This window comes from Mauremys reevesii, linkage group 1, assembly GCF_016161935.1.
Source record: "Mauremys reevesii isolate NIE-2019 linkage group 1, ASM1616193v1, whole genome shotgun sequence".
Taxonomy (NCBI): Eukaryota; Metazoa; Chordata; order Testudines; family Geoemydidae; genus Mauremys; species Mauremys reevesii.
Window position 1 is genome coordinate 233,205,390 of NC_052623.1, and position 23,661 is coordinate 233,229,050.

Below are 23,661 nucleotides of genomic sequence, written 5' to 3' on the forward strand. Positions count from 1 at the left end.
TGCATATGCAGAGAGGGCATGCTGTGCACTAATTTAGTAGGTACTGGGGGTAAAATCTTGGTGTTGATGTTGATGTTAATAACACAAGTCCCATTGACTTCAAGAGTGCCAGGATTTTATCCTGCAGTGGCCCATGCTCCCATCATAGGTATTGTGTCCACCATAGGCACAATGCTTGCAGGAGCTCCCGCCAAGACACTGCCCCCTGACCATGCCCATGCCATGTGGAAGTGCCTTTAAAGCACAATCTAGCCATAGATAGTTAGATAACATACCTTCCCAGTATATTTGAATAAGTATTAGCTCCAGAGCTTCTAAAGCCCTGTTTTTTATTATACACTCACAGGATTAATTTTACACAGTCTATTGAATATTGAAGTGTCTCACTGAAACATGTAAAAAATAAAAATAAAACTACAGATACAGCTGTAGGGCTTGATTCTGATCTCACACTATTTATACACTTATGTGGCTCTATTGACTTCAATGGAGTTATTCCTGATTTACACCAGTGACAGTGAGAAATATGCCCATGTTTTGCATAAATAGAAGATAGATGGACCTGATTTTCATGCAAATTAAGGCCTCCTTACCCTCTTGGTAGCATAATGAGGCCTTAAATGGAGTGTAAGTGTAGCATATATGCCCACTTTAAGAACCCTTTACCCTTTCAGAGCAGCAGATGAGAATTGGGCCTACAATTTTAAAATGTTTGTTGAAAGGAGAAAGTGTTTTATCATCAGTCAAATTATTATTTTGAGAAATGATGTTACACAAATTTGTAAAACAGATTAATCATCCAGCAGGTGGAGGTCATTATTTTGTCTGACAGAGCATCCAGCGTTCTATTGATTGGGTTTCTGAAAACAGGATGTTTGTGGATAATGGCAAAGGAAAATATTTTCTTTTCAGCAACAAATAACTGTGTATAAGTTTTTCTTTTTTTGGGGGGGAGCGGGTGTTAAATTTTAAATGAGGAGGGTTTAGGGCCAAATTCTGCTCTGATTCCCACCTTTTGTAACCTCACTGTAGTGGGAGGTGGGAGTCATGGTAGTAAACCAGGGTGGAATTTGGCCTCTGATATATTAAAATTTAAGTATGTTTTTATTTTGGGGATGACATTTTTTTAGAGCGGTCTCTATTTTAACAGACTCATTTGCAGACTCCCAGCCTCTACTTATGGGCACAGAGCATGCTCACAGTTGCACAGACATTTTTTCTGCACTAGCACCTACACGCAGGGGTAATGGATTCTTCCTGCACATTCAGGGACACAATGATCACCTGCAAAATCCATTTCTCCATGCAAAAATGCCATGTTTGCCTAGATAGTCACCATGGGTCAACTCTACCCCTTCTGAAGCTGTTTGCCCTTTTTTCATGTTATGCAGTGATAAGGCCCTTATCTATTTGTGAATAGTTGAGAAGACCCTCCTTTGTTCACTAACCTACTCACAACACTCAGGATTTAGAATGGTTTTCTGGAGTATTTTTAGTTCCTCGGTGTTGCTTTAGGGAGTATATACTGGGAAGGCATTGTGGCCTAGTGGATAGGGCACTGCACTGGGACTCAGGGTTCTATTCCCAGCTCTGCCACTAAGCCTGCTGGGTGGCCTTGGGTAAGTCACTTCACCTATCTTTGCCTCAGTTTCGCCATCTGTAGAAAGGTGCTCAGATACTATGGTGATGAGCGTAATAAAAAAACCTATATGGAATTGAATAGCTATCGACCTCCTCTGTAAAGTGCTTTGCAATCTAGTGAAGAAAAGTGCCATATAAAAGTTAGATGATATTATTATTATTATTATTATTTATTATTATAATTCTCAAGGTTCTTTTGTTAAGTCAAAGCAGCATATCTCTCAACATACAAAGCACCTAACCTGACACTAGTGGTATTATGAAGAGAGGGAAACTCAAACTGATAAGGGGTTAATCTTGACGTAAAGGGTTAATCTTGACATAGAAACAGATTGTGCTCAAAATTAAATGACTTTATGCCAAGTACTCCAGACAGGTAGGAGGATCACATTATTACCAGAACATTTTCCTATTGGGCCCAGTGATGCTCTCATTGAAGTTAATAGTGAAATTTACTTCCTTTGACTTCCATAGGTATAACCTTAGGCCATTTGTGCTTTTGCACTGAGTAGTATCTGGCTGTAGTGAACAGGAATTCAGATGTATCCACTGTAAAGAGTTTGTGAGCCTATAGTGGCCCTCCCTGTGTTTCAGAAACTATCCAAACTCTGCCAGAGCATCACAGTATATAAATAGCTAGGGTCTTGCATGTTGTATATAATCATAAACATGGTTATTTCGACCCCATTGTACACAGGTAGTTCCTTTACATTATGTTAGTTGGGTAAAGAGCAAAGTACACAACACCAGTTCTGACGCTTACTGCAATGCCCAGCATGCTTTCTTTTGGGGATATCACACCCATCACAGAACCTATATGAGACCAGAGCTGGCTGACTGTAGTACGGGGAATTTTGTTTTATTTTAAAACATTACAGAGTTTTCCAAAGTTTTACTATATCTTATCTTAGAACTTAAAAACTATTTTAGAGAATGCACACTATTCAAACAAACAAACCTAACCTAAACCTTAAGATTTCCCTCACCCCCATTGCACAGCCTGAAGTCTCCAGGATGGTAGAGTCCTAAGATAATATCACCAGCAGAGTGCCCGCTCTGACATTACACCATGCATACCTGTCAACCTGCTACAGGCCAAATGTGAGACACAATGTATGATGACACCCAAAAGAAGAGAGATAAGAAATTCATTCCGGCAGGAAACTTAAAATACAGTGGGATTCATTCTTGTAATGTAAATGATTCTGCAACTTCTCTTTCAACAAGGTGAGGTCTATGGTCTACATTATGTACTAGGTTAGATGATCATAATGATACTTTTTGACCTTAAAATTCATTAATCAATGATTCCTTGTTTCTGATGTAAATAATTATTAACTATAAAAGTGAAGAGGCCCTCAAATCTGTTGCAAGGAATTTTGGGACTGAGTGAGGCCTTAAAATGAGGGACAACTGGGACTGATACCAAATACAAGCCTGTGCCCCTCACTGGGCCTAGACATTGCAAACCTTACATTTATTTTCTGAAGTTTTATGTTAGCATAAATGTGTGGAATGTCCTCTTCACTTGGTTATTTGGGGCATTCAGCATATATTTCTAAAGCGGTTGGATTTCCCCCCACCTTGATCTATTTACAGTTCTCTTTTACGCACAAAAAACATTTTCTGTAACCTCAGTTTCCTGATTCAGCAGATGTGATGTCAGTTATTTACGATAACAAAAGCGAGACAATGCCTGAGGTTTGTGTGGGATGGAGGTAAATTTGAATCTGTAAAGAGGGACAGTGCTAGTAATGAGATACAGCAGAGAGGCCTACAAAGTAGCTCTCTCTGAGGAGAGCCAGAATGGCCACCTCTCAAGATTGGGTCTGATCCTACAACATGCTCAGCACTCCCTAGATAATGCAGAGTGCCTCCAATTCCCATTCAAGTCACCTTCCAGCAGTTCCTCAGTATTTTACAGGATCAAACCCCATTGTGAGTGGGACATCTCTTCTATGTCCCTCAAGCAATATTCCTTAAAATTTTTGCCCAGGAAAGTGGTGGCCTTCCCAAGAGGCTCCAAGGAAAGAGCTGGATGTCTAATGGAGTACTCTCTTGGAGGGGAATGATAGGGGGTGGTTCTGTTTATATTAGCTTAATCTATTGCATTGCATTAATTATTGTTTTTATTGCCAGGTAAGTAAATCTGGGTTAAGTGTCACACACGTTGCCAACTGTTCCTTTTGGTCAGATAACAGAGCAGTGCCAATTGTAGAATTTGAAGATGAACGTTCCTCCCTTACCCACCTCCCCCATAGTGAAGGCATTACGTCAGTAATTATGAGCCATTTTGAGGTTTTTACTGGTCAGTAAATGTCTGGCAAAAGGATTTAAGGGTCTGAGACAAAGCCAAAGGCTTTTAAAGTGCTGTCCAGTCATTAATTGACTTGTGGAAACTGCAGAACGGGTCATTAACATTATCATAAAACCTTTTATTTCAGACATTCTAACTTTGCTGCACTGTTGATGGGACTTTCCCCTCCCTGGGCCAATTTAGAACATTTGTTTCTCAACATTCAGAGGCCCATTAACTACTCCATTAGGGCAAGCTCTATTTCAAAGAGTTTAATCTTAAAACTAATTGGGAGTGGGCAGAGCTGGGGACTGGGAGGCAGGACTCCAGCATTCTAATCCTAGTTCTTCCACTGATTACATGTTATGTAATCTTGAGCAAGTGACTCTGCCCCTCTGCTTACCTACCTGTATAATGGTTTCAGTAATACTTACCAGCCTGTGCAATGGAAGTTGTGAGGCTTACAAGATGCCTGTACCCTTCTGTAAGATTATTAAAACCCAAAGGAAGCTCAAAAGGTTCTTCCTCCTGATATTACATGGTTCATTAGATTAGTGCATGGCAGATTCTGAATGAAGACCATGGGCTAGAGAATATTACTTACCTGCTATCCTTCCAATTGGCATTGCATGCTCCTCAGGAGGGGAGACGGACACCATGATGTGGTTCATGTATGCTAACTCTTCCCGGTGGGACAAATTGATAGGCTTTACCTCCCTGTGTAGCCCATCCTCAGACAACCGTGATGGTTTGAATTCTACAGAGTGCCTGGGGTTCAGTATCAAAGGGTGCATGATGGGGCTGGGCATCAGCTGGATGACCCTGGTGTTCTCTTGGCGGGGGCTGGAAGGCTTCTGTAGTACTTCAGGAGGAGGCGGGCAGTGGTTGTTTTCTATAGGAGACACTGAGAGAGGGTAGGGCTCTTGATGGTTGTTCTCCTGGTGATGTCTTGTCCCTGGGACCCTATCAGCTGGGGAGAGGCGGCGGATAGTGTTGTCCAATGGGGACTTCAGCGACCGCTGCTCGGGGTCTGGTGACGGCCGATGATTGGTGGTGATAGGCGATCTAGAACGATGCAACAGTTCAATGGTTGGGGGGTTGTGATGGACTGTTTCTGCGGATGGTCTTGAAGGTCTCTGGACAAAGTTGTCTGGGGAGAAAAGGTGAAAAAACATAGATCATGATGAGTGTGACAGAACCACAGGACCTAATTCAAGATTCAGTGTCTTTCTGGAAAATATGCTCTAGCACAAGTTATTGGGCTCCCCTTGAGTGAAATTTAATGTCCTGTGATATACAAGAGGTCATACTAGATGTAGTGTGTTCTGGACTACACCTCTGTGAATCTACAAACTCATTGACACATTTTAACATAGTCTTCATTATATCTGAGAGGGAGGGAGTGTTGTCTTTGAGAGTAGGAAACTAGTGGTTAGGACATCTCCCCATTCTATTACCAACTCTCCAAAGAGTTTCCTGTGTGACCTTGGACAAGTGGTCTGTACTCCCAGAACCTCAGTCCTCTCACCTTTCAAAAGAATTACAATTATTGTTTGCAAAGCATTTTAAGATCCCTTGATGAAAGGTGTTATATAAATACAAGTGACAAAAAGTCCTGTGGCACCTTGTAGACTAACAGACATATTGGAGCGTGAACTTTCGTGGGTGAATATGTCTGACGAAGTGGGTATCCACCCACGAAAGCTCATGCTCCAATACGTCTGTTAGGGCTAGTCTACACTTACCTGCAGGGTCGACGCGGTGAGTTCGACTTCTCGGAGTTCGAACTATCGTGTCTAATCTAGACGTGATAGTTTGAACTCCCCGCGCGCTCCGGTCGACTCCGGTACTCCACCACTGCAAACGGCGGTGGCGGAGTCGACCTTGGAGCCGCGGACTTCAATCCCGCAGCATCTGGACGGGTAAGTAGTTCGAACTAGGGTACTTCGAGTTCAGCTACGCTATTCACGCAGCTGAACTTGCGTACTCTAGTTCGACCCCCGCCCTTAGTGTAGACCTGCCCTTAGTCTATAAGGTGCCACAGGACTCTTTGTCACTTTTTACAGAGCCAGACTAACACAGGTACCCCTCTGATGTAAGTACAAGTTATTATTATTCATTTCCCTTTGTGCTACCTTCAAAACTGAACATAAATTTGTCCTAAGCCAACATAACCTGGCTTTCCTACAGTAATTTAATAGTGTGAACGTCAAAGCCACGTAGGTGGGAAGCACTTCGTTAATAGTAGGAAATCAGAGAGGGTGACAAGAGAAACTTCATACATGGCAGCTTAATGGGAGACATGTCTTTGTTAGGCCTAACAGCTTTGTTTCTGTGCATATGTTACAATGACCTGGATGCATGTTTTGTCTTTCATGTTACTCTGCCTGCAGACCCTGTAACTTAAAATTGAAGATCAGAGCCAGCAGCAGAGTGGCTCAAGACATGGGACGTGTACTGGATACATTAGTCATAAAGTTGTAGAAATCAGAGATTGGGGGGGGGGGGGGGAGGGGGGGAGGGAAACAAAAAAACCCTGTTAGATCACCTTGTGAATATCACAGCCTAACACTTCACTGGCAGGAAGTTTTGACTGATACTCAGCCTAATTTTCACCCGATCACCACCTATAAACCCTCTAGAAGTGTCTCCACCAAGATTTTTCTCTTGCTGGATCATTTCAGATGAAAACCTTTTAGAGTGTCTGATGCTGGAAAAAACAGTATGTGGGTGGACTTTTTGACACTAGCAGTGTCCCTTAAAATTAAAAATCCATGCATCTGATGAATTGGGTTCTAGCCCACGAAAACTTATGCCAAATAAATTTGTTAGTCTCTAAGGTGCCACAAGGACTCCTCGTTGTTTTCCCTTAAAATTAAGGAGAGCTCAGAAAGCATGGATTTAGAATACCATCTGAAAGGGCTGTTAACATCCACAAACCAAAACATTTGCTTCAATTAACATAAAAGAAACTGATTTAGGCTGTGGTTTTCTGAGAAGAAAGCTACCAACAGAGAGCAAACAAGGTGGGTGAAGTAATATCTTTTACTGGACCAGCCTCTGTCGGTGAGCTTTCAAGCTTACTCAGAGCTTGTTTCTCTCACCCACAGAAGTTGGTCCAATAAAAGATATTACCTCACCCACCTTGTCTCTCTAATATCCTGGGACCAACACGGCTACAACAGCCCTGCATACAACAGAGAGCAAAGGCTAACAGGTTTTTATCTAGAAAAACAAAGCTCAAATTTCAGCCCTGTTTGCCAATAGCCTCAGGTGATAAGAGCAGGAAACTGTTAGGCACATGTCAACAACCAAAACAAGTAAATGTGACTGTCTTATTTGTTCACTCATTCACTCTGCTCCTTTAAGAAGGCTTGTTCTCCTTGCTCTCTCCTGTCAAGGGAGCACTGCCCTTTGAAGCCCCTATTCAGGCAGAAAGGAATCTATGGGCTCCTTGCCTACTCTGGAATCCACACAAGCTGCAGTAAAGGGATCAGCACCGACCCATGCAAAAACCTAAACATACAATGCTCTATTGCTGGGAAGATGCAATTCCAGTCAGCACTGGCTCAGTGACCTTAAATGGACTTCTCTGCCCTCCCCCCGCCACACCAAAATGGGCACCTATATGATTTGCCAGCAGCCACCAGTTTCCTTGTGAATGCCTATGAGGAAGCTATGCCTGCCTGGAGTTTATTTATGATTCACACACCTGAGGTCATAAACAAGAAAAATGTATTTGTGTAGCTAGTTAGGTTAGGAACAATGAAATGGCAGGAGGAAATGAAACTTACAGATCTAGGCTATGCTCTGACTGCACTGGATGAAAAACAGTTTAATAATGGGGCTTCAAAATAGGTTTAAAGTACACTGTGGCCAAAGATGGCTTTGAGTTTGAACAATTGATTTGGAAAGGCCCACATTGCTCAAACATTGGTCAAAAACCACAGCCTGGTTTAAGATCCTGCCTAGTGACTGCAGTTTAAATTGTGCTTAGGGAAGAATGTTCAGTGAGCACAGATGGGACCTAACATTCATTAACCACAACCCAAGGAAAACCCATTTAGTAAGAACTGCTTCCCCCAGACCTGGCCCACGTCATACACAGTGCCCTGTTTTCTACGGGCTGCCCAATTAAACCACCACATATTCATTCAAATGCATTATGCCCATTCTTGGGTTATATGAGCAAAAGATGCTTGAGAAATGAGAGAGCAACCAGGGACATTGCATTGAGTTCCTCATAGACTCATAGACTTTACCTCCTGGTGTCTAGTAGCAGTGCCGTGCTTCTGAGTCTGTGTACTGAGCTGGAGCGAGACTGAACTCAGCCCATGAGCAGGAAGGAATGCCTTACGCTGCTCTCTACTGAAACCTCTGGTGGAAACATTGTGCAACATTGACAGGCTCCAGAGAGGGGCACCTTCATCCCCCTCCTTCACCAGGGGATGTTATGTTGCAATAAGGATCCTTTAGTGAAGGGCAATGGATCTCAGAGGACTCCCTCTCAACTCCTCTATCAAACCTAATAGGACCAGAAAAGGGCTCACTTTGACATTAAATTCCCTTCATCATCCTCTTAATTTGGAAACTGATGCAGTTAAAACACACTGATGGTCAGATCCGGCTGCTCTTACTGAATAAAGCACTTTACTCTGGTGAGCACTTCCACTGTAATGAATGAAACCAAATGGGGTAAGGTGCTTCTCACTGCGTGTAAGGGAATCAGAATCCGGCCCTAATAAATTAAACATTCCTGTGCATGCACTGCACCATCTTGTGCCAGAATGAATTCGTTAATGCATCTGCCTGTGTTGGAATGCACCCTCAGACCATCCGTTCCATATAGCTTTTTAAACGTAAACTGAATGCTGTGGAAAGTTGCTGGCCTATCTGCTCCCTATAGGGATGGGTGGGTGGAAAAGGGGTGGAAAGTTGCTGGACTGACAGTGCTAGTGACTGAAGCCATCTGATTTGTTGCCTGCACTTGTTCTGAAGCTACAGTGCAAGCTTCCTCCACAGCATCCCAAGTCACTCAATGCTGATTCTGAGGGACCACTAGAGATAAGGGGCTAATTCAATCTCCGGGGCTCATCTGGCCCGTAGTATCTCCACAAACCAATGCCAGTTGTGGTGGCATTTTTGTCAGAGATGTGAACGCCTGCACACTGGGAACGGAGCAAACTGGGAACTGACCGTTAAACTCACTTTGCGTAGGCTGTGAAGAGCCATGAGGCCGTAGCAACTCTTGGCCACTACTGATTTTGGATGGATTGGTTTCATAACAGACGTTAAAATGATGATGATCCTTGGGAGCAACTCCAGACTCAGGTAGAGAGTTAAACAGAGAGAGGGAGATTACAGAGGGAAAGAGAATGAGAGAGACCTCATCAGGGAGGGATACAAAAATCAATTTGATATCTGTGAAACTAGCCTTAAAGAAAATCAAGCTTGAGGAAGGTCACATGCCAAGGAATCTACTGGCCTCTCTCCATCGGTCATTGTGAGTTAAGCTGGGGTGAATACCCAGTAGAGAACACAGCACAGTAAAAAAAGAGAATACATGCAGGAAGGCAGCAAACATTTAGCTGGGCAAGTTCCTCACACAGCAACATGAGACAACGAAGGGGCACAGCAAGAGAGTCAAAGTATGCAAGATGCACTCATTAGCTGCTTGTGAATGCTTGGCAGAAAGAGCTTCTCTCACTGCCCAGAGTATGTGGCTGGGAGTCCATAATTAAAACATTTGTATCATTTCATAGGTATCAACATAAAAATAATAAAATGAAGCTAATTGTAGTGGTTGGGAATGAGTATGAAGAAGGAACCAGCATCACAGCACTGAGTGCTCTAAGGACCAAGTAAAATAGGGCTACAAATCGCCTTAAGAGAGGGGACTTAAAGGAAGCAATCAGCTTTGGTTTAGCCAGTGATGGAAGCGAATGCCTAGTCAAACAACACCGTGAAATCTTCTGTAGCTCAGGATTGAAACCAGGTGCTCACTAGCTCAGGATCGCCATTCTGATCTACCATTCCCTTCTTTTGCTAGTCTGGGATGGTTAGGCCGCTGTAAGTGGCTATTAGTGTTTCCATTAGAACCTGGCTGATGCTGGGCATATAAAGATGGTTAGGTTTCTTGTAGATGCTGAGGCACTTTGGGTCTTATTCCTGCTTTCATAGAAATCAGTGGGAGTTGGCCCTTATTGTTAATGGGAATTATGTACAGTGATAAGTGGAAAAGTGATCCCATTGAGGACAGAGTTGTGTGCAGGAAAGGACACTTGGTGTGGGAACCATTCTACTAGATCGTTAAATCTATAGCCTTTAAACCACCGGATAGGCTTAAAATCATAACTATACTCTTCTTACACCTGTGATTTAGCTACCCCAGCCTAAGAGATTTTGCCCAAAGGAACTGAGTACTAAAGTACAAAATGTTCAAACCCTGGAATTTTCACAGTATGTTCTTCATCACACACATTTCACAAAGGGTTCACCTGGCCCATTCCCAGTTTTCCATTAAAAAAACAACAAACCCTTGTGTGTGATTACAGGACTCATGAAAGTGAGAAATTAATAACAGCCTCTGCCTAAAGCCAGGTATACTGGGCAGGAACTCGAAATTTCCTTCACTCAGCTCTGCCAGTGCAACCTACTCCTCACCTTCTTGTTATTCTAGTCCTGACATTCTCATACAGCTTTGCCAGTGCCCTTCAGCCCTACCCTATAGCACCTCCTGTTATTCCAGTCCTAGGCTCTCCACAGAGCTCCACCAATGCCCCATAATCCTGTCCTGCATCATACCTCATCTGAATTTTGCAAAATTGTGCACTTCTAGGATGAGCGGGGACGAGGGTGAAATCCAAACTGTTTTTTATTTGTGATAAAGATGGGAGATACAGAGAATGGCGAGTTGAAAATTTTCTGTCAAAACTTTTTTGGGATGGAAAATTGGGTTTTCAACTAAACACAAATTTTCCTGGAAAGTGTTTTCTTCCAAAAAATAATTTATGCCAGAAAAAAAAAACACCCAAATCTGAAAAATATCATAAAAAAAGTCCAAACATTTTCTGACCAGCTCTAATAAAGAGTAAAAATGCCCAATATCTGCCATGCCATAAAAGCAAATCCATTCAAAAAAGCACCACTTGTTATGCATCGTGGGAAGATATCTGAAAACAGACTGGTGAATTTGTCTATATTGCCTCCAGATTTTATCACAATAGTAAAACAAACTAAATTTAAGCAACAGTTCTACAAATGTTTCTTTCACCTCCCCAGCTATGTATGTGTCTATCTTATCTATCTAGTGTTGATCACAGTGACAATGTGTTGAAATTTCAATTCAATCTCAGAATCGGCAGCTCAACCAGCGCGCAGCCAAGCAGGCACCGGGGGCCGGGGCGGCCGGGGGCGGGGTTTTCTCGGTGGCTCGGTGGCTGCGCAGGTCCAGCGCCAGGTCACGGAGCGGGACGACCTGCCGCGCGCGCGGCTCGGCGGCAGGTCCGCCGTCCCCGGCTCGTGACCTGCCGCGCAGGCATGCGGCAGGAGCCAACAAAGCCCGGAAGAGAAGAGAGGGACGCCGGGGACCGGGCGGCGGCGGCGCGCCCGCGCTGCTTGGGGCAGCCTGATTTCTAGAGCCGCCCCTGCTCAGAATTTTGGATTTTCCAATAAAAGACAATAGTGCTTATGACAGGCCTCTTTGGGCTTGCCACTGTCTAAGATCTAATGGTCAGGATAGTTATTTATTTGTTAATTTATAAAATGTGCTTAAATACAAAAACACATGGCGCAGGTGCAATATTTGAAAGAGAAACACACACACACACATATAACGAAGAACAGCCTTTCCCTGAAAACAAAATAATTACCAATCTTACAATTAAGGCAAAAGTTGACCAAAAAAAATGGGCCTGGCACCATGCCATACATGTCAAAAGTCTCTAGATCCACCAGAGGAAATGAATTCTAAAGTCAAAGTTTCCAGTCCCCAATTTAAAGCCAGCCAGTCACAAGTGCAATAAGAGTACATAAGGTGGGAAAGGAGTTTTCTTTCCCAGAAAACTAGGGAAAGGAAAGTTCTGTGGAACAGAGTGGGTTCTATATATAAGCTCCAGAAAAGTTATCCCCACCTAGTATATTTTTAAACAGGCTTTGAAGCACGACAAAATAGCGGAAAATAAATGGAGATTGACACAAGCAAAAGACTGAAATATTATAAAGCACTAAGAATTTGCAACCAAATGGCTTGGTGGATCAGCTGAACATTCTAACAACTAAAGGACTATTCCACTTCTGAAGGGAGAGAGATTGTTTTAAAATGAAATTTTTATTGGTTTAGAGTAAGAAAAGACCTCCTGACGGCCTCATCCAAACTGCTGACATAATGACACCTCCAGTAATAAAAGAGACGTTATTACCTTCATCGTGGTTCTGGTGTAATATGACCTCTGGCTGAGCATGGATAGAGTTCCCAGGGTGGAAGAAAGGTGAAAATAGCATGCGAGCTTTCCTTTGCTTCAGGATATGCTGAAGGAGTTCATACAACACGTCACCTGAAAGACAAACAGGCGGCTAAAGGAAATGAAAAGTTACAGACTCTTGGAGAAGACTCATTTGGCCATTGGATGCATGAATTCTAAGCTTCTGGGTGCTATTTTCAGATCCAAAAGTGCCTGCAAGAAGAACCTGCATCTTTCTCACTCCTGAGTAAGACTCCTTCTTGGCAGTCCAAAAGTTGTGCATGTCATGTAGAGACAACAGTAGTGAAAAGTTGGGTGAGCAATATAAACCTCTGTCCAGTTGCACTTAATAGTCTGGTGGATAGATTTTGTACTTCCACATCACCTCCCGTCTGAGGATCTCAAAGCACTTTACAAACATAATAAGTCTCACACCTTCTCTTATTATTGTCCCAGTTTTGCAGATGGGCAAACAAGGGCATAGAATGTTTAAGTCACCCAGGCAAAGCTTACACAGCAGGTCCGTGGTAGAACGACGATCAGCACCCAGATCTCCTGGCTCTGAGCCTTCTGCTTTGACCATTATTCAACACTTCCTCCCTTAAGTTTTACTGTATAATGAGGTTTTATGCTGGAGAAGATATACATTCCATTGAAAAAACATCACTGATGCTCCTCCACACTAGTATGTGTGCTGTAGCAGTGATGTTCCTTTGCTGTTATGACATTCTATGGAAATCTAATGGAGTGTTGATCAATTCTCCCCACGGTAAATTTAGCAGGTCAGTCAGGCCCAGATCCGCGAAGGTGGCAAGGCCCCTAACTCCCATTGTCTTGTGGCTGTCAGCATGGCATGGGAATAACTTCCAGCACTGCTGGAGTTTGCAGGTAACAATATGGTGGCCTTAAAGGAACGCATATTACAGTTGCCAGAAGACTGATTGTTTATGTGGTGATTAATTTACTGCGAGAATATTTCACCTTTCAGTGACACCCCACCCTGCCCCCGCCTCCAACTGGACCTAGGTACATCTGGGCAACAATGGAGGTGCTTTTTGCCTTTTATGGCTGGCAAAAATGAAGCAGTTAAGTAGAAAGAGTTAACCAAAGCACAAAATGCAGGTGACTCTAAGTGCCCCGGGGTGTGTGTGATTAATCTTAATAATACCACATGCAGCCCTTTGCCTATCTCCTGCCCCCACACGCAGGAGTGAACAATATTCAACAATGGTACTTTGTCTGAAATATTAACTAATTTTCATAGGCCCTTTAACTGTCTTAATTAAAGTGGCATTTAGGAGACCTTGGATTTTCTATTACTGTTATTTTTCTTATTTCTATAACACCTGTAAATCCATTTCATATTCAGCACTTGCCACTGTAAACCTCCAAGGTTCTACCTGTCGGTCAAAGATACGAAACCTTTTTTGTTTATTTCCTAGCTATTTCAGCTTAAGTCAGCCTCATTTCCATAGTCTGACTTTTTGCTCTATTTCTCTGTCTTGGCTGCCTTTACTATGTCATGGGTGACTTTGGGGCACTTTTAAAGGAGTCTGTAATGCCTGAAAAATTAATTAAAAATGAAGCTTCAAGAATCCTATCACCGTATCCATATTTAATACATAATGAGAGACGAGAGAGGGATTTTACCACATAATTTGTATTTTACAGAGCAAGATAGAGACACACACATAAATTGTGCCAGATCACTCCAGGAGAATACGGTGGTCATCCTTAAAAACTTCCTACCTTTGTCTTAGGCCTAGTCTACACACAGCTTTTAGACCAATATAGGGATTTCATGAGGGATGTGATTTCCTACAGACAGTACAAGCCCTTGTGTGGATATATTGGTTATATTGGTATAATGGTGTTTATCCTGGTATAGCTATTCCCATTAGGGAAGGGGAATAAGTTATACTGGTATAAGCACATTTATACTGCTATAACTGTATCTACACAATGGGTTATAATGGTATAAATGTTTTGGTTTAAAACAAAAAAAATCACACCCCTCACTGAAATGCCAGTATAGTTAGAGTGGTTCAACTTTTGAGTGTATGGAAGCCCTTGGCTAACTAAATAACATTAGAGCAGAAATGGCATTATTCATTTCCCTATAGTTCAAATACAGGAATATCTGGGAAATACTTCAAATACGAGATGATGTTATTTAGTGATCTATAGTCATCTAAAAGATTTAAGGGCGACCTCTGTGCCTGTTATTGCTGCATGTGGCATAGATTTAGCAGGCCTGAATGGAATGTTTTCTCAAAAGTTTGTCAACAGCTACCATAGAAAAATTAGAATAAAATTTTTAATTGAGTTCACAGATCAGTAGTCAGTAAAATCATGCCTCACATTCAGCAAAGTATGAGCTCCATTCACAGTGAGGAAATGAATTTTAGAGCCAAGGATTCTCCTCCGTGAATGCTCAGTCCCCAGCCCACAGATGCTTAAATCCAGTTGACGTCAAGTGCAGTAACAGTATATGCAGGGACAAGAGAGGTGTCTCTCCTAGACAGCTGGTGCTGGGGATAAGGGAAGGCCAGTTACATGCAGCATAGTGGGTGCTACATACAAAACACCAGAAAAGTTGTCCTGGCCCAGGTTATTTATTTATTTCTTAAGCAGTCAATGGGACTTAAGCACATGTTCAAGTGCTTTGCTGAATCGGGGCCTATATGAAAAAAGGATGGGCCAGATCCTGTATGAGGATGCTAGTAGAGGGAGGTGCCTTCAGGGAGTCACAAGGTTAGTGTCTTTCAGAACTACGCCACGTTTTGATTGGTTAGTGTGATACCATCTGTATTCCTGTGTCTTTACATTGGAAGTCTGATAGCAGCTATTTTCCAGGCACTCAGTTCAAGCTATATGATCATCTCTGGTAGCTGATTGAATTACAAGCCTTTTTATTTAGCAGGGGTACCCTGTATGGTCATAAAAAGAAAGCTAACAACTTTTATTTAGAACCATTCATTCAAATTTAGTTAAACAACCCTGACACAGGAGAGGAAGGAGGTTCAGTGTGATTGTAATGCTGGAGGCGACAGACTGCAGGGAATATAAATACAGGCAGGTGACACACACATGTTTCTGAATCTTCTGTGTGAATACATGACTAAATTATTTGGCAACAGGCGGATTGATTCACACACCTGCCTGTGCTTTGCCTGGGGCTGGACTCCAGCATGTGAGAGAATATGGGCAGAGTAATGGGAAGCCCACAGGAGCTGTAAAAGAGAGAAAAGGTCCCCAGGGATGAGTTTTGCTGAAGCTTTTAGCAGCACAATCAGCCGAGTCAACCGTGAGGCAGAATGCTAATGCAGGCTTCTTAAGAGGCTGGAGCAGTTGATTAACTCCCTACTGTAGTTGGGTCTGTGAAATGATAAGCCTTTAAAGGACAGGGCTGGATGTTCTAAACTGCTGCCAGGCAGTCTCTCTCTGGGTTTTAACTAGAGATGGGCCAGGCACTCTCAGTTTGGATTGGGATCTAAACTCTCTCAAAGTTCAAGGCTGTTTGGATCTTATTTCACTGGATGTTACAGTTTCACTCTTCCCCTGGCCTAGTCTGCATAGCTGTCCTTGTCTTTCCCTTCCCACCCCAACAACTATGGCTGTCTTTTCTTGTCTCTGCAACTCACCTTTCATGGCTCTCTTCCTCCCTCCCTCCCTTCCTTCCTTCCCAGAGTCTGTCTCTGCTTCTGTCTCTTTCCTGCACCCCGTGTGGCTCCATCCTTCCTGGTGTAGATAAACCTCACCTGAATGAGGAGACCTGTATCGAAAGTCCTCTTTGGTCAGGAGCAGGAGTGCTTTGCCATTCATCTCAAAAGTGTTGCTGTCAATCGGCCTCAGAGAAAACTCCTTCTCTGCCCACTTGAGCCACTGGGCCACATCATCCCTGCTCCAGTAAACTGGCTGCAAGCCTGTGGGAGATAGAAACACTGTGGTCATGTTAAGAAACTGGAACAAAGGGCAAGCGATTCTGGGAAAGGACTAGTGAGGGGGTCGGCAACCTTTCAGACGTAGTGTGCCGAGTCTTCATTTATTCACTCTAATTTAAGGTTTTGCGTGCCAGTAATACATTTTAATGTTTTTAGAAGGTCTCTTTCTATAAGTCTATAATATATAACTAAACTATTGTTGTATGTAAAGTAAATAAGTTTTTTAAAATGTTTAAGAAGCTTCATTTGAAATTAAATTAAAATGCAGAGCCCCCAGGACCCAGGCGGTGTGAGTGCCACTGAAAATCAGCTCGCGTGCGGAACGTTGGCTACCTCTAGACTAGTGAATCAGTAACTGCATTTGGATGCAAAGCCTGAGATTGGTCTGGGGCAGCAATACAAAGTTACATCCACGCCCCAACGCCTTACTGTGAACTGCTTTGCTAATCAGCATGTGTCTGCCTCTAAACAAGACACAAGACCACAGCTTTCAACTGGCTGGATAGAGATTGTGCTCGTCTACATACAGTTATGTTGGTTTGTGTGTGTGTGATTTTTAAGAATATAATTATACTGGAACAACCCCTAGTTTAGATACACTATAGTTTAGTCCCCTTCCTACATAGAAATAACCTACACTGAAGAGCTCAAAAACTTGTCTTTCTCACCAACAGAAGTTGGTCCAATAAACAATATTACCTCACCCACCTTGTCTCTCTAATATCCTGGGACCAACACGTCTACAAAAACACTGCATACTGTGCTACTACAAGCACATTTGTACTGATATAACTGTTCCCTTACAAGCAGGGTTATGGTCACTTTAACTATACTGATATGGATAAAATGATACAACTTTTGTGTATAGACCAGGCTTAAGTTTGGTATCGGTGCCTGATCTTACTACCAGTGAAGTCAAAGGGAGTTTGGCCATTGATTTTTATTAGACACAGAATGAGACCTGGGATGGGTGAGATTAAAATATCAGTTTTACATTCAATTTTAAAATGGCTTCCTTCCCATGGAGAAAAAGCAGCTTAATTTTCAGGCAGCTGCTTATACCTAGATAGATAGGCAGGCAGATTATCTCTTATCCACTGGGAGATAAAAGCTTCCTTTCCTTTTCCCCTTATGAGATGACTCATTGTTTGACTTGTTACAATGCGTTATGTAGAAAGGAAAGCTTCACACTGTGCATAGAAACATAAAATTTGCCATATCTGATCAGATCTTTGGTACATAGCCCCTGGCCGTGCTTAAAATCTTATCCTTCAGAGCAAGATGAACCACCCTTCCTTATATTGCACCTGGCTGATTGTATGCTGCTGCATATGGGAAGACGTTTCCTTCCTGACACACTAGTCTATGAGACTGATTACCCCAATCTTTGCAAGCATAACTACAAATCTCCTAGTTGGTTATTTTTTTAAAAATGATATGCAGCCCTTTTGCCAGGGTTAAAAAAAAAGTCATGGATAATGAATTCTGTTCTGCTGGTATGAAAGATTCAGATTCCCAAAGCAGCTAATCGGAAAGCCCCGGCATCAAGTTGCATACAGAACTGAATCTGAGTCAGGAGGGGAATTGAGAGCAAGCTTCTGGAGCTTCAGATGAGCGCGTACTTGACTCCCGAAAGGAACGAGATACCGCTGATCTGAACAGCAGTATACTCAGCAGAAAGAAACCATATCAAATCTGTCTTCATTTGTAACGTACCCCTTAGTACTGCATTATGAGCCACTTACAAAACAAAGAATCACATCTAATTGTCTCTGCAAGAGGACCTAAACTCTCTACCCCTCCCACAATTTAGTTATTGGTTAGAGTGGGATCACTGAGGTGGGTGTTTTCTGTAGCTCCATCCTTAGGAGAAGGTCTATGCAAAGAGATGTGCACCATGGTCTAAAAAAATGTTGAGACTCAGGCTCATCTTCCTCTCTTCCACAGCCTAAGGTCCTCCCAGTGGAAACAATCTGTTTCCAGATCCCAAGAGTTTAATCCTGAGGACTGCCAACTGCAGCACTCGTGTCAATTGTATCTCTTGTGGTTGGATACAGAGGATGAGGTGGAGTCTAATACAGCATAAATCTAGGACATTAAGGACGTTAAAAAAGAGGAGAAGGACCTTGAAACACCCACAAGTGACTTTCCCTGCCTTCCACACAAATACAGATGGTAACAAACACACCAAAGAATATTCCCCCGAAGTTTAAAAACTATGTAATGTTTCTTTGCATTTCCTGTCGGCCTCTCCCAGGGCAACCATTTCCTCATTTATTAAACACCTGTTTCTTTTTCCAACCAACATCCCTCCCTTTCCCTCCCTTTTTCATTCATAGATTAGCAGACTCTAAGACCAGAAGGGACCCCAGTGACCATCTAATCTGACCTCCTGCACTTGTATCTCATCTTTGATTCACTGAGACAACGTTGCTTGGATTGAATGACTCTTGTACTTGGACATGGTGCTTTCTCAAAAATGCTTTCTACATACACAGTCATGTCATTAGGGAATGCTGCATTCCAAAACATTTCCTAGTTTAGTCCTCAAAGTTCCAGTCTTTAAATCCTCGTTTCCCCAAGAAAGGTTAAACTTGTATCCTCCTGCAGGAGGAAACCTTTAGGTATGTGTCACAGAGGAACTAGACTGTACTCTCTAGAACAGTGTTTTTCAATCTATTGTCCACAAACCCCTGGGGGTCTACAGACTGTGTCTAAGGGGTCCATGAAAGGTTGCCATTACCATAGGACTATGATTTTCCACCTGTGGTCCATGGACCCCTAAGGGTCCGCAGACTATGTCTAAGATTCCAAAGGGGTCCGCACTTCCATTTGAAAATTTTTAGGGGTCTGCAAATGAAAAAAGGTTGAAAACCACTGCTCTAGAGCATGGAATCTGGGTTTTATTGTAAGGGAAACACCAAGTGTGTCTATGGAGCTATATAGTAAATTCTAATGATAAATAAACTCTGCTCCCCAACAATCTTGCTTTTTCAACAAAAATTAATTCAGGATCGTGGAAGTAAGGGAGAGTCAGCAAGGCTAAGGCCAAGAACAGTAATGGCACAGGCTGTAGGTGCTTCCTATATGCAATTCTGTCAGTGCATCTCTCTTGAACTGCAACCCTGCTATTCTAGTCTTTGTGCCTCGACCACCACCTCAAACCTGGGCAATGACACTTCTTTCACTGCCAGTGCTGCCTTCTCCCAGTTCCCTACTGCAAAGCTCCTCAGGCCTGACAGGGAACACTCCCTGCTATTTACTTCTGGACCCTCACTCAGCTCTGTCAATGCACCTCATTCCTGACCTGGAAGAGTTCTAAGCTTCTTCTGAACAGAGGCTTCCAGTGGTGCCAGTTAGTATGGTGGTTTTGGCGTGTGGAAAATGAGAATATGAAGCTCATTTTAATTTGTGTCTTATTCTGTCGTTTGAACCAGTCTCTCCAGTGGTGATAGGCTAGTGGAGTAACCTTCTACATGTCTAAAGCCTACTTCAGTGATTGTCTCTGGGTAGCTAATTGGTGCAATTTAATTACAAACAGGTAGAAGCAGATATCTGCATTTTGATCTTTACTCATCATTGGCATTTTGGTAACATGGAAATGCAACTAGAGTTTTGATTAGAAATCCAAAAGATGAAACAAGACACCAAACTTCTCAACTGCATTTCATCTTCTGCTAAAAGGTTTGTGGCTTTCGTAAAAAAATACAAGATCCTCTCCATTTTGTGGCACACCAGTATGATCTCATGTGATCAGCACATTTTATAATTTACAGTGCATTCCTTTACAGAGTATATCACAAACAATAAAAATAATTATTTTTCCAGGTCCCGGATCCCAAAAACTGGTATGTGAGTGTTTTTTGTTTGACCTGGTCAGGGGCGGCTCCAGGCACCAGCACGCCAAGTGCGTGCCTGGGGCGGCAAGCCACGGGGGACGCTCTGCCGGTCGCCGCGAGGGCGGCAAGCAGGTTGCCTTCAGCAGCATGCCTGCGGAGGATCCGCTGGTCCCGCGGCTTCGGCAGACCTCCCGCAGGCGTGCCGCTGAATCCGTGGGACCGGGGACCTCCCGCAGGCAAGCCGCTGAAGGCAGCCTGCCTGCCATGCTTGGTGAGGTAAAATACCTAGAGCCACCCCTGGACCTGGTCTATACTATTAAGTATTACCATGTCTGAACACACTTGTGTTAGGTGAGTCAGTGATGAACACAGTTCACTGCTCTGGATAGACCAGAACAAACCATGTTCAGCATCATCTTGGCAACTGTTGTTCGGACACAGTAACATTTCATAACGTATGCCTCTGTTCAGTCTACTCCTCGATCTGACATTGAATCACTTTGACTTCCTAATTCAACTTCCCCATTGGTGAAATGAGGTAATACTATTTACCTCCTACTGATGGGGGTGTTATGAGAATTAGTGTCTCTCTGAAGTGTTTTGAGCACATAAAGTGCTATCAAAGACAACAAAACAGGTTAACTACTTCTCCTCCTTGATCTTCTCCTCTCTTCTCATCCCTCCCTCACTTTCCTGTGGAACGATTTGCTTCAAAGCACTCTGTTCACTGCATGACAGTTCCTTTGCAGTGCTGAATCAATTCACTCCAGAGAGGCTTTTTGTGGAGGCGCAGATACTGCAATGTGAGTAAGTGTGAGGCAGGCTAACGTCACTGAAAGAGCTGCTGACACCTCATGGAAAGCTCCATTCAGAAACAATGCTGCCCTGTGGAGTATCACATATTTTCTTTTCTTCTTTTTTTTTCTTATTAAAACAGATCGTTTCATGAAAAGAAAGGTATCAAAGGGAGGGCTGTGCAGCTCAAGGGGGTTTTAAGGCAGAGAGGAAACCTAACTATATAGACCTGCTGATACTTCATGAAAACATTTGTCATATATTCTTCGTAAAAGAAAATGAACTCTGCTTATGTTTTTGGATGCTATGTTCTATATTTTTGCCATTTCTTTTCCCATTGATCTTTATTACCAGGGACACTATGCAAGAAAACAGACTCTTTCTATATTCCCCTTATCCTCTATTCTCAGTAAAGGGTGCTAACTGCATCATATTAAAGTAACAAAAAGCATTTACCAAACTAAACAAAACAGTGAGGATGATCAGACCTGTGCTACAAAACGAGGGCTAAATTCTGCCTAACCCAATGACCACTGAAATTGGCCCAAGCCTGTTGGGCAGCATCTTTCTCCTTAAAAATTCCTAATTAAACGAGGGAGGTAGCAGTGGTGACGAGGGCACTAGCTTGGGACTCTGGAGACCTGGGTTCTAGTCCCAACTCTGCTCTGTGAGTTGGGGCTAGTCACTTCACTACTTTGTGCCTCAGTTTCTCCATCTGTAAAATAATAATAGGGCTAATGATGCTGCCCTCTTTTGTAACAAGCTTTGGGATCCATGGATAAAGCGCTCTACAAGAGCTAGATGTTGTTATTACTCAATGTGAATAAAGATGGCAGAATCTGGCTCTGAGAGACTCACGTTCTCTAGCTAGCCTGTCTTTTGTCAGCTCCTGAGCATTAGCTTCAACAGAATAAAATTATTTATAGTGCTTCTTACAGTCTTTAAGCAGCATATGCATTTAAACAGGGAGAAAAACATGCACTCGCCTTTCTGATGCTGCAGGCTGGATCTTGGTATCTTAATAGATTATCTACTCCTGTTACTTATTCTTCACCTGAAGTCCTGCTTCTGACATTTGTTACATTAGCTGGGATAAAAATGATGAGGTTGATCCACTCTCATGCTCCAGGGCACAAACTGATAACCACCTGGAGTTAGGAAGAAACCCACTCCCAGCTCCTAGATATGGTAGCATTACAAAATAGGTGTAACAAAAAGGAACTGCTTGGGTGGTTTACACCTGCCTTTGAAGTAGCTGGCATAAACAGCAGGGAAAAAAATCACACACACATACATACTTCAGAATTAACTGGTTTTAAATGCCATGCTTTCCAAGTTTTCTGTGAGGCAACTGCAGGTCCCTAAAGAAGTGTTTGCTCTGGGCATTAAAAGAACTCTGAGCTGCATAGGTGCTCCACAATAACCCATATATTCATAGATTTTAAGGCCTAAAAGGACCATTATGGTCATCTACTCTTCCCTCCTGCATTATACAAGCCAAAGAATTTCATCCAGTAATTCCTGCATAAGATCATAACTTCTGGGTGAATGAGGGCACATTTTTTGAAAGATATCCAACCCTGACAATGGCAACACTAACGTTCAATATCTCCCGTTTCCCGTAAGAGGAAAGGACATGTGTGTTTCATATATATACTGTATGCAGTAAATCACGTATTTTAGATGTACGTTACGTATGAGTAGGATGTGTAGTATACAGTATGAAAGAGGCCTTTTTCATATTAGTTTCAATATGAGTTAATAGATGAGGTCAGAAGTTCAATATATAAATCATATGCTACTTACACAGCACTTACTTAACAAGTACGTTACATATATTTTTGTTCCGGTTAGGCTGGGAGATTCCATCCTAATGCCTGACTGCCTTATAGGCAAAAAGAAGGGAGAGAGAGAAGGGGAAAAATAGAAAAGACTCCCCCTGTTCATTCATCCTTTCCAGAGAGCAGATGGAATTGTTTTCACTCCCACACTGCAAAGTACTTATCACAGCTGGGCAAACAGCAAAGGGACCAGCACATGCAAATCAGCAGCTTGGTTTTGTACACCCGGGGACCCAAGCATCATCTCTCTGGCAGCGTCAGGCAGGGAAGCCCTGACTACAGAACAATACACAATTCACCAGTGGGAAAACTGCACTAGAAATGTTCACAAAAAGCAAACGTATGCTAGCAACCGGCGCGTTCTGAACTGAAGTAGAGGCTGGCTTTGGGCTGTTAATAAGCTGCAGCGTGCTGTATTACTCACATCCCATAGCACACTGCCCGTGGCAGAGAGAGGAGTGTTTGATGCAGGTTGAGGGCAAGAGAGTGGGTTTCTTTGCCCACCACTGTGGTCTGGAGGAGGGGACATAGTTCAGACTCCGCCACTGATTCAATGTGGGGTCATGGGAAGTCACTTCACCTTTCTGTGTCAGTTTCCTTATGCGAAGGGCTCTGATGAGGATTTATTAGCGCTCTGAATACAGAGTCATAAAGTATAAGGCCAGAAGGGGACTACCAGATCATTTAGTCTGACCTTCTGTACGTCACAGACCACCCGCACACTAAACCCAACAACCAACATCAGACCAAACTATTCCCACCCGCAGGAGACTAGACTGTTCTGTGCCACAGGCAGAGACTAGGAAGGACTGAGGTGTGCCGATGCCAGAGGCCCCTGCAATG

General features: G+C 43.0%; 1 protein-coding gene across 6 annotated transcripts in view; it reads right to left on the reverse strand.

The window, feature by feature from the left end:
• Positions 1 to 23,661, reverse strand: part of ETV6 (ETS variant transcription factor 6) — a 189,485-nt gene that overhangs the window by 22,064 nt on the left and 143,760 nt on the right. For all 6 annotated transcript variants that reach the window (XM_039517775.1, XM_039517761.1, XM_039517752.1 and 3 more), the window contains 3 exons: positions 16,161 to 16,325; positions 12,358 to 12,492; positions 4,542 to 5,087 (listed from right to left, as the gene is read on the reverse strand). In XM_039517775.1, coding sequence (XP_039373709.1) covers positions 4,542 to 5,087; positions 12,358 to 12,492; positions 16,161 to 16,325 — 846 coding nt within the window. The remainder of the gene's footprint in view (positions 1 to 4,541; positions 5,088 to 12,357; positions 12,493 to 16,160; positions 16,326 to 23,661) is intronic.